Raw genomic sequence first — 11385 nt, 5'->3', positions numbered from 1 at the left:
ATTATGGCATAAGGGTTGGAGTTGAGACAGCAATACAGCACAAGGTGTAAACTTTCATGGATTTATTGGATATACATGTACATGTACATGTACGTGGGTCCATTAAAGGCATCAGCCAAATATACTTTTAGAGAAGTTTCCTGGAACCTTTAATGCTGGCCCTTTGCCTCTAATTACTACATGTACATGTACATGTATTTAGTGGATGTAGCAAGGAGAAATAAAATTACTACTTTACGGCTTGTTTTAATCACTAAATTTGCTACCCTAGAAAGCAATACAATTTTTGAGGTTGTTTCTACTTTTTGTATTAGTGATTATCAGTATAACTTACTTTATTTTTAGTGTTTGGATCAGCACCATTAGACAATAAAACTGATGCAACTTCATTATGTCCTCTAAATGCTGCATCATGAAGAGGAGTGTCTTCATCCTAAAAAATAATATTAGGTCACACAACTGACTTTATCAACAGCATTATTTGGGGTAAAAAATTCATACATGTACATGTACATGTAGATTCAATTTTCTTGAACAACTAAAAGAGTATAACAATGCTTACTATGGTCAAACATGCATCAATGATTGTACCTGTACCTATATATGCATTTATATACAGTAGCACACTTGCCCTTGCAGTCATGGTGAGTATATGTACTTAAAAACCAGCCTGATTGACAAAAATACTGAAAATGCTGTCTCCATGGGCGTAACAATGAAATTACATTTTGGAGAAATAATTTTAAGGAATGCCTGTTTCATTTCACTAAATTTAAAAATCTGATACGACTTAATACCATTTCCATTCTGTTCTTTGTATTACTATAAACTGTCAGCATAACTTACCCTATCTTCAATGTTTGGATCAGCACCATTAGACAATAAAACTGATACAACTTCATTATGTCCTCTTGATGCTGCATAATGAAGAGGAGTGCTTTCATTCTAACAATATAATAATATAATTAAGTCACATACATGTAACATTATTAACAGCATTAATTAGAGTAAAAATCATGAGTAGTATGACAATAATTACTACATAACATGTACATGTACATACATAGCAGGAACACACTATCAGTGGTAGATTATAACAAAGCAGAGAGAGAGAGAGAGGAACAATAAACTAGTAAACACATTGCATTAATGAGACAAAGTGGTACATTGGCCTCACTGGAGCAAAAAATACACATAAATTAATAATTTGAAATCTTTCCTGCACAACTACCGTTTGATTCACATTAAAGTTAAATAATATACATGTACAAGTTATTTGATTTGCTTCAGGTTTGCCAAGCTTTGTTTGAAAATTTAAAGGCGTCCGGGCGTGGCTGCAAACTGACAGTACAAGCCCAAGAGTTATCATACCTGATTCAGGACTATTGCCCAAAATTATCTGATGTTAATGCTGATTGTGTTAACAAGAAACTAAAATTTGACAAAACTTGTGACTGACAAAATTTTGGAGCTACATGTAGACGGTAGTCCACACCCATGCTAATCACTGGTGAAGCCAATGAACTCGATTTATAATATCCACAACTCCACAAGACACAAGTACATGTACACATGTACTGTACATGCAAACAACAAATTATTGATTAACATAAAATAATTTGTTCACTACTCTTGTACTTGAGTGTATATTGACTTACCCAATTATCCTGATTATTTACATTAGCTCCTTGTGATAATAATGACTGAACACTATTAATGTCCCCTTCTTCAGCAGCTTTCCCCAATTTCTTATTCTACAGTAAATCAAATAAACAATAATAGAACACAGCATGAACAGATTAAACTGTACATGCAAAGTGCATGGACTCATGACAGATGCTGCATATGAAATATTTGATTTAAGACACTTACATGTACATGTAAGTACAGTACACATAAGAATAGTGACAAACATTATACTGTACATGTATGTGCACTGATTACTGACAAACAAATCATATCATTAATTATAATTGGGGCGAGTATGAGCGAGCCCCACTCAGGCGAAGTCTCCCTCACTCTGTATGTATGTATGTATGTACGTCTCCAGTCATGCCTATTCTGGTCACACCCCATGTGTGCACTACTCTCTATTTAAAATCAATGATCTAATGTGGTAGCATTCTGATGAAATATTTTCATTGGTATGGGTGTGGTTGCAATAAAAAAATGGCGACTATCAAGAAACCAGCTGGAGCAAATCTTACTGAAGCTTACTTGCAGCAAATAAGACTGATCTGTTGTCCAGGCACTTCTCCAGCAGAAAGAAGTTAAGAAAGCAGATATAAATCTTAAATGACTTTTTACTTATGGTTGAATGACAATAAAAGCTTCAATTATTTTGATTGGCTCAGAGTCAAAGAAAAGAACGCCTATAGCAGTACTGTGTTTAGCTATACAGTTAAATTATGCTTAAATTGCAGCTGAGATTCTTTGCTAATAATAAAGGTAGAAGAGCAAGCTAAAAAATTGTTTTCCAATGGGCCATGCATGCAAGTCAGTGCATGCATGTGTATGCTCGTGCTTGCCCCTTCAATATTTTACATTCATCTAGTTATCTTGTTATTGGGATGAGCCTGAGCTCGCCCCACTAAGGCGAGAAAACGTCTGTTTGTCTGTACGGGCAGGTCCTCTAACTATTATTAAAGTTAAATAGCCTAATCTTCATTGAAACTGGTGTGGTCACAATGAATAAAATGGTGGCTAGCAGAATTTTTACCCCAATTAATGCTGTTGATAAAGTCAGGAATCAAATACCAAATCTGATTCAGAATACTCACTGTTTGCATTCTAGTAGCTAGTTACATGTAGATCATTAAAACAGTTTAAAAGGCAGTAAAGGTACTCCTTCCAATCAGTCAAATGATTGACTAGCTAGTACATTTCGCTGTGTATGACCCAATTACTTAAGTTTCTACATGTACTGTAGGTCCTAAAAATCCAAAGTGAAACAGCTGTTCTTGTATGAGATTCTTACATCCTTCTCCTCTAAGGCCAACATAATGTTACTTACCTACATGTACATGTACATGTAGATGTCAGAAAAGTTGTTGATACTACATCTCACAGCTCAAGCTTGATAAAATTTTAATGGCTGAATTTGGATGTGGATTTGAAGGTATCTTTTGGGTTGGTACTAATGTGTTAAGGTTAAAGGTTACCAATCCAGTTATATTTGCTAGTGTTATCCAGTGTCCCTCAGGGAAGCATCTTGGGTCTACTTTTGTTTACAATTTACAGTAAAAATAAAATAAATTGATCGAGGGAAGATAGTGAATTAAAGATAGAAATAGCCAGATGCAGCACTTCTAGGAGATTTTTGAATAAAATGCAGTTAATAACTACTGGTATATTAGCTATTATTAATGCTAAAGAGAGTGGCTAGGGTGTGGCTTAATTCTGAATAACGTCAAAAAAATTCCAGCTTTTTATTCAATACACGGTTCGGAACAAAAAATCGAATACTCTGGAATTGCCCATCACTAATTTTCACATGCTCTGCAATGCACATGGAGATAAGGATATGATATTTCCTCTAATTTCCTTCCTATGGCCTTGACATGTATACGTGTAATACCATACAAGACGATTTATTGGCAGGAATAATATTTGGCAAATTTGAATGTGGAAAGAAATTGACAGATTTTATATTGGTGATTTTGTGCCACATGCCACTGAGCATGCTCAGATTGAAACAAAATGGCAGATTTTATATTGGCAAATTCTTCATAAAACCACCAATCACCAATATCAATTTCTCTCGCCAATAAATAATCTTTTACGGTATACAAATGCAATTGCAATTAAATTACAATACGGTATACAATTAAAGGACACATGAACCATAGATACAATAGACCGTCAGCAATAGGTGGGGTAATTAGGGGGTTTGGTTTTCTGTCACCATCTTGAAGTACTGGGCAATATTGAAAATTTTAAAACAATATAATACTATCAATAAATTGCCCAAACACGAAAATCGATACCTACCGTAAACGTAAAAATTTTCGTGGCGGATAAATTTTAATTTTTTCCGTGGGCCTCACAGGTCCACAAAATTTTAATGCAAGGGTGTGGTGGTTAATTCAATAGGCCACGTGGTAGCCACGCCTGCTGATCATAAATATTACTCGTCTCTCTTTCACACTTCAGCATCTCTCCTTCCTCTGCTTCCCAGATCTCCTTATATACATGGTAGCCCCTGATAACTGAAAAGATAGTGAAGGTAGGCATCTCTGCAGGTGTTGCCATATTGCCACGTGGTCAATAAATTAATAAGTAGGTAACGCCTACCACGAAATTTTTAATGCATGAAAATTAATTTTATGAAAAAATTCCAAAAAAATTCAAAAATTTACACCACAAAAATTTTTACGTTTACGGTATTATTGAACAGTTATTAAGCTATGACCATTAACTTTAATATTACTAATTTTAATATTCAATAGAAAGAATTGCTTTGGCTTGATATACATGTATTCCAGTTACAATATCATGAATTTAGATACATTGCCAAGCACTACCATCTTGGAGTACAAGAATAAAAATGGCCCATTTATGTACCAGTCCTCTTCACGCTTTATATAATCGAAAAAAATTGGATTTTAGCTTAAAACCAAATTAATAGAAAGATAAAGCTCTGAAGAAAAAAATACTGGAACTTATGGTGCTGTTTTTCAATTTTTAGGTGGGGCCATTTTTTGTTACCTTTTTAGGACAAAGTTCAAAGAAGAACTATTAAGATCCAGGACTATGCCTTATCGTTGTAGTAAACAAGTTTAAAAGTTTTTACACTAAGTAATTTTCTTAAAGTTTGGCTCAAAATAGAGTATATTTTGCAATAGAGTGTGTTTTGTGCATCAATGAATAGAGCTCTTGCCCCGATGATAATTAACTATGACAGTCTGCCATGTTGTACCATAGAGTGCCAAATTTTGAGAGTTGTAAATTTTGCCAATTTTCCTGACAATCTATTTTGCAGATTTAATTTTTGCAAATTTATACCGTCTGCCATTTTGTACTGAAAAGGGGCATGCATCAAGTGTGATTTAAAAATTGTTAAGTTGTGCTAGAAAAAAGCAGCTACTTGCAAAATACTGTCTGAGCTAGATAAGTCTAAAATAGCCAATATTTTATACGTGCAAGTAAAGAATAAACTCAAATGTAATTGTGAATATTTTATCATTTTGTACCGTAATAATTTGATTTTTGCGGAAGTAATTTTTGCAAATCTTCAAAAATCACAAAATTTAAAGACCTTAAAAATGTTGTGTTGTATGGTACATTATGAAATGAGGAGAATGGAAAAGAAAATCTGAATAAATTTCTGCAGTTGACATTCCAGGCTAATGCAAGGTAGGAGATGAAGGTATTGAGTGAAGAACTCTCTATAATATTCTACAGTCATACATGTATATGATATCTTATCAATGGAAAATCACAGTTTGTTTCTGTATCTACATTCATTCTGTGTACTTTCTTGCTACCCAACATGGCAGACAGTCATAGCCACACACCCCGTTGATTACATTGTGCAAGAGCTCTAAGAGCCGTTGTAGTCTCGCCCTGCCCCTTCGCTTACCTGCGGAGGAAGGGTCTGGAGACACTGCTATCTAAAATGTGTGCAAAGAAAAACACGTGGTTGACCCTACGTCATGTGACCAAGGAGACCAGATCAGTCAAGACAGCTGAAAGAGATGCTTTGCAGCTAAGAAAAGTCGAGGATAGAGTCTCTTGGACATCTCTTGCAGATTTGAGAGCAGCAACTCTTCACAGAGCGCCATAGTATTTACTTTTTATTGATGACGTTTTATTGTAAACACGTGACAGTATTATTACGTCATAAGTGCGATGGCGTCGCTGTAGTAAGCAGCACAGTAATACTGCTCTTAAACCTTCAGAAAGAAGTCCAGGAGGCATTACAGGCTCCTTCCTTCCTTTATTTAGTCCTCATTCCTCCTCTTTTGTCTTAAACAGAGGTATTCGGTCATGTGACTGCTTGTCCTGCACGTGAATCGAGCAATCTGATTGGGACGCCAATTCTCTGGCATGAATGCACACATTTTAGATAGCAGTGTCTCCAGACCCTTTCTCCGCAGGTAGCGAAGGGGCAGGGCGAGACTAGAGCCGTTGTTATTTTGGTACATCAAGATGGCTGACAGAAACCAATGGAACCCCATGTATTGCCACAGGTTTATACACAACTATACATGTAAATGAGCATGTAAACTGGCAATTATAACAATCTACGGGCCCACAAGAGTCTCGGGGCCAGCCCCTGGACTATACCCACAAAGCAATACAAATATTTTTAATCTACATTGAGCTAGTCTACTTACCAAAACTTTAAGGTCAGTCTCAGCCTTCAGACCCCCAAAGCCAGGAGAGCTAGACTCAGTGCCTTGACTGCCTTCCAGACTAGTGCTTTCAACGGGAATCGACATTATTTTTCATTTACAAATTTAATTTTATAGTTACACCCACTACTAGATGCATTAATTAGAAATCCTACATTAAAATTTTTTCGTAACTACAGTTTAAAATTTTTAATGAAATCAAAAATTAATTTTTTTACAAAATTTTCTACATTTTACAAAAATTCAGTTTTTTAACAAAAACCACTACACCTTTTACTATGAATAATTTAACATTACGAACATTAGTCATTAGTATAAACAAATCATGCCTGTTGATCTGGTTGAGCCAGTCAATTCCAACATGGTCCTTGTATTGTGCATGTTGTGGTTGATCATCATGATCGTATCATATGCTAGGCTGATTGTCATGCAGGCTGCTGAAAATCCATGATATAGGTGTGACAGGATTGAACTTAGTCATTATTTTAGGATAGATTCTTGGTGCCAGTGTATCAAAAATTCCTAGCCCTAAAATTAAAATATAAAATAAATAAAAATATTAGTGAATATTAAATAAATAGAAATTCCTGAACACTGTTGGGCAGGTTTTCATTCACCATGATGTCAAAATAAAAAGTAAATAATATTCTAGATAGTTACATTCCTTTAATGCATGTGTATTCATATCCACCACATTGATGTACATAACAAGTCAACCTACACAATCATGCACAATACAGTAATAACTATAGAACTGAGTGTTGTACTATAAGAGTCACTACACACACAATGATTATAATCTAGATACATGTACATACTTTGCTATTACAGTAGAGGAACAGACCAGAAATAGTTAACAGAGCTCTCAACACAGTACAAATGCCCATTTATCTACTGTATGCATAGAGTGGGAAATTTGGATGGAGTTAGAATTGGTAAATTGCTAAATTTTGGTGATCGGTGATTTTAATTTGGCAAATTAAAGGCCACGTGCCATTGAGCAAGCATATAATGGTTGAAAATGGCAGATTTTATTTTGGCGAATGGCTATCAAAACGCCAAATTCACCAAATTTAATTTCCTCCAAAGTTTTCCACTATACAGTATAGGATTACTTTTGCTGTTGGATTTGTTTGTGGGAGTTCATTTTCAGTTTGTGAGCAAAAGAGCATGAGCTATAAGCCTCCATTGAGTAAAGCAGAAAAGGTTTCTATAGCCTGCAATGATATCAATCAACAATAAAACAATCATCAACTGATACGGTACACATTCAGACACCATTATGCATACATGTAGAATGTAATAATTATTTCATTGTACATTAATGTATAATTATGAATAAGACTATCTAAACACAATAAGTGTACATCAGTTGATGAATATGGGTTACATGCATTATTACATATTCCATACAAAACATGTACATATTCTAGTATAAAAATGTATAGTTTTTATGAAAGCGAACATTAGAAATAATACAGTGCATATAAAAAGCAAAGTATGTGGGCATGGTGTAAAACCTAATAATAACACCTTGAGACAATTACTAGTGTACTGTACACCATATCTGGACTCAGTCATTTATCTCTAGAGTCACAAGTGATGGGAGCATTACTGGGCACATACTGTCTCAATGCTTGGAACTTCACAACTAAGAAAATGGTGCCATCTAATTATTATTTGATAAAAAAGAAACATTTAATTTGTGCTATAACAAAAAAATTAGTACATTGAATGTAAAAGAAACTCACTTGGTTATTTTAATCGTAAGTTTTGTCATCACTTTTCTATAAGCTCGTTCACACATCTTTTGCAAGGTGTCAAATCAATTTGTAATTATTCTTGTAAAAAAACTCTTTAAATTTTTTGTAATACACAATTACTCATTGACATTGTTCAGCAAAGTAAAATAATTATGATGTTACATTATTATTATGAAAAACATCTAAAATTCATGTTCACTTTGTTTGGTTCTTTTTGACAATGACTCTAGACTAACATCAGAGAGTTTAGTTTTATCTTTATATCTTTGCATGAGTTTCCGAGCAAACTCTGTAGAAGATTGAGTACCTTTCTCATGAAAAATATTTAAAAACAGGATAAACACAGACTCTTTAATTTGAACAGCTTTTTTAACATAATCTATTACTCCTCCCATTCGCTTGTACTTATCTTGGCAAGTATTTCTGTCAGTTATAGTACTTCTTTCCCTTTCAGTGATCACTTTTATCTCAAGCAACTTGTCTGCAAAATCAGAATAATCATCAGAAAAATGGTCCTTAATTTCTGTTGTACTATCCACAAGGACTTGATATGCAACATCTAAAATAAAATTTCATAAATAATTATTTTAGGTATATTTAGTCCATACACAATAGATATCACTATTTTACATTGCAACAATAATGAAAAAATAATAAAGATCCTGCCCACTACAGTGCCACTTGCAAAAGAAGAAAGTATGGTCCTTACTCTTTGTGCAAAACTCAGATACTAGCACAGTATTGCATAGCCAGCCCCTCCCACTGTATTTACAAAGGAAGGGGTTGACTATAGTACAAGCCTTGCACAATATGCAAACTCACTTGTTTCTGGAATATCAGGTAAGTTTTGTAACTCATCATTATGCTGCCGTTTTCCTATCAATTACAAACAGAACTATGTACTAACACTACCATGCATCAATTTTATTCTTACTTGTCTGATATACGTCTAGCCAACTCGAGCAGTCCTCAGCCAGATTTTGGGACTTCTTACTACTAGTGCAATGAAAAACATAACAATTTTGTGTTTTAAGCCATGATGCCACAGCTGCATGCCTTCCTTTACCACAAGGACAGTAAAATGCTCTTTTCGGTTTCTCACATGTACTGAGTTTGTGCTTAGACATTGCTACATCAATTGCTTCTTCTACAGCATCTCTTGCTGGAATATAATCATCAGCTGCTTCACAATACACAGTAATACAGTCAAGTTGTTCTACAAGAACTATGTCACTTCGAAGAAGGTCTGGACATCGTAAAGTGAAATAGTTTGAAAAGTTTGACTCTTCTTCAGCAACATTCCAGGAAGAGTCTTTGTGAGAGAGAAGATGAACAATAATGGCACAAAAGAGACCCATTGGAACAGCAGCCTTGAAATACAGCAATAATGGGGTTGTATCAGGGAAAGGATTGATGTCAGAGACATTCTTGATCGGAAGAAGTGCTGGCATGAGAAAACAACCTTCATTTGGCATTGGTGCCGCAATCAAAAGATACTCAAAAAGACCAAGAATTTTGCTCTCAAACTTTGGGATGGACTGAGAAATTTTTCTACACTGTTCTGAAGCTTCCATTAAAATCTCAGTGGAAAGTTCTCCACGAGATACTAATGGCTCACGATTAGGTAGCAAATCATTATTCACTGCAGAGTGATCTTTACAAATAGAAACCACAAGGTCTCTAATAATGTTGATAAGACTTTCTAAATTTACAAAAACTAAATCTCCGGCAGGTGAATCTGGATAAAAAAGCAATTTATTGAGAAAGCTGAGAAATTTAATAGCACTTAATGATTCTTCTGATGACAAACCAACCTTTAATTGCTGGCCAAGCTCCTGACAATAAGACAAAGAGAGTATCCCGCAACTTTCCTTAGCAACATCATGTAGAAGAACACCAAAGCAATACCACTTCAAAGGGACTTTGATTTCATATGCGCTCTCATCCAATATTTTAACAATTTTATCCAAATTAGGATTATGCCTATTATGGTCAACATTTAGAGCATCACGGCCATCAATCTCATGCAGAAAGATCCTTCCTTCATGACCAATAATCTCGCAAGAATTATGAAGCTTAAAAACTTGCTTTAATTGCTTCTTTTTTTCCTCTACCGATTCTGTCCTTGTTTCATCGTACTCATCACGATGAGTGGCAACAGGTAGGACTTTCAATTTATCTGAAGGAGGCTTGATGCATTTAGAAAGAGTGCTATCATCAGCAATCAGTGAACGATACTGTTGTGCACTAGAGGTTATTGCAGAGAGAAGCTGCTTCAAAACTTCAATAACTGAGAGTGAATACTGGCCAACACTAATTTCTCCCTCAGAAAGCTGCATAGCTGTAGAAGATGGATCATTAAGATCTTTAGATAAATTAACTACTAGAAGTAAAACTGAAGCATAAGGCATGAATGCTGGGAGTAACTTTTGAAATTGAATCTGGCCCCCAGAGTCAATAAAATATAGCCAACGACGATTATGAAGACTTGTGCCTTCTTTTTTACTCCTCTTACACTTTTGGTAAAACTCGCGTACTCTAACAACAGCATTTTTCTCATTACTGAACTCTATTGTAACTGGGGCATCAGGAGTGATGGCAGAACTTGAAGAAACGACATCCATACTAGATTGAGAATCTTGGACACTTTCATTTTGACTCTTGGGCTTAGACGCTTTACCATCAGTATGTTGGCTAATTGGCTTTGTAGTTTTGATAGATTTCTTTTTAACAACTGGTTCACTTTCTTTAGTTTCATCAGAAGGATGACATTCAAATTTCTTCACAGCATCGGATTGAACTGCAGCAATTACTTTTATTCCCATTTCCTCTTCATCAATTCGCTCCCAGTATTTTCCAGTGTGCCCATAGCACCTAACAGCTACACAAGGTGATTCTATAAGGTTAGTGCTAGTATTATCAGTGTATGGCTCAGAAACTAGTAATGATTTCACTGAACTCTTGCCTACTCGAGCTTCTCCTTGTACAACAGTCTTAGTGACAGAAGACTCAACAAGACCATCTTCCATTGCTTCTTGAAGATACCTTTGATCTGTTGTAGATAATGAAAAGGAAACACGGAATTAATCACAATATGTACATACCAGACATGCTGGGGCAAGCACTTAAAGGGTAACTTCTGTGCATTTTTGAGATATTTTTTTTATTTGCTTAATATGATTGCCTGACCATACTAATGATGTGTTCCAACTCCCATTGTCTGAAAAAAATTATTCACTAAGATATGAGCCTTCAAAAATGCCCAT

The 11385-nt window shown here is 35.1% G+C and overlaps 2 protein-coding genes across 2 annotated transcripts in view; both read right to left on the bottom strand.

Moving 5' to 3' along the window:
* Positions 1-128: 128 nt before the first annotated feature.
* On the bottom strand, positions 129-6481 carry LOC109587207 (tankyrase-1-like). The gene is made up of 4 exons (XM_020003442.1): positions 6339-6481; positions 1659-1754; positions 847-945; positions 129-433 (listed from the first exon to the last, which is right to left on the bottom strand). Exons 1-4 carry the CDS (start codon positions 6441-6443, stop codon positions 311-313), a joined length of 423 nt encoding a protein of 140 aa, XP_019859001.1. The 5' UTR covers positions 6444-6481; the 3' UTR covers positions 129-310.
* Positions 6482-8164: 1683 nt separating this feature from the next.
* The window catches only part of LOC109587209 (uncharacterized), an 8180-nt gene continuing 4959 nt past the window's right edge, over positions 8165-11385 (bottom strand). The window contains exons 5-7 of the mRNA XM_020003444.1: positions 9054-11171; positions 8942-8995; positions 8165-8678 (exon numbers count right to left, since the gene is read on the bottom strand). Coding sequence (XP_019859003.1) covers positions 8302-8678; positions 8942-8995; positions 9054-11171 — 2549 coding nt within the window. The 3' untranslated portion in view covers positions 8165-8301. The remainder of the gene's footprint in view (positions 8679-8941; positions 8996-9053; positions 11172-11385) is intronic.

This window comes from Amphimedon queenslandica, unplaced genomic scaffold, assembly GCF_000090795.2.
Source record: "Amphimedon queenslandica unplaced genomic scaffold, v1.1 AMPQUscaffold_12655, whole genome shotgun sequence".
In the NCBI taxonomy this organism is placed as follows: Eukaryota; Metazoa; Porifera; class Demospongiae; order Haplosclerida; family Niphatidae; genus Amphimedon; species Amphimedon queenslandica.
Note: the sequence above shows the minus strand (reverse complement) of the source record. Positions and strands in the feature narration are given on the sequence as shown.

What these genes read in the sequence shown, in the direction of transcription:
- LOC109587207 (XM_020003442.1), bottom strand. Translation starts at nt 6,443, where the DNA reads ATGTCGATTCCCGTTGAAAGCACTAGTCTGGAAGGCAGTCAAGGCACT. An exon ending in AGACTGACCTTAAAGTTTTG is followed by an intron (nt 1,755 to 6,338) that starts GTAAGTAGACTA and finishes GATTTACTGTAG; the next exon opens with AATAAGAAATTGGGGAAAGC. An exon ending in ATCCAAACATTGAAGATAGG is followed by an intron (nt 434 to 846) that starts GTAAGTTATGCT and finishes ATTATTTTTTAG; the next exon opens with GATGAAGACACTCCTCTTCA.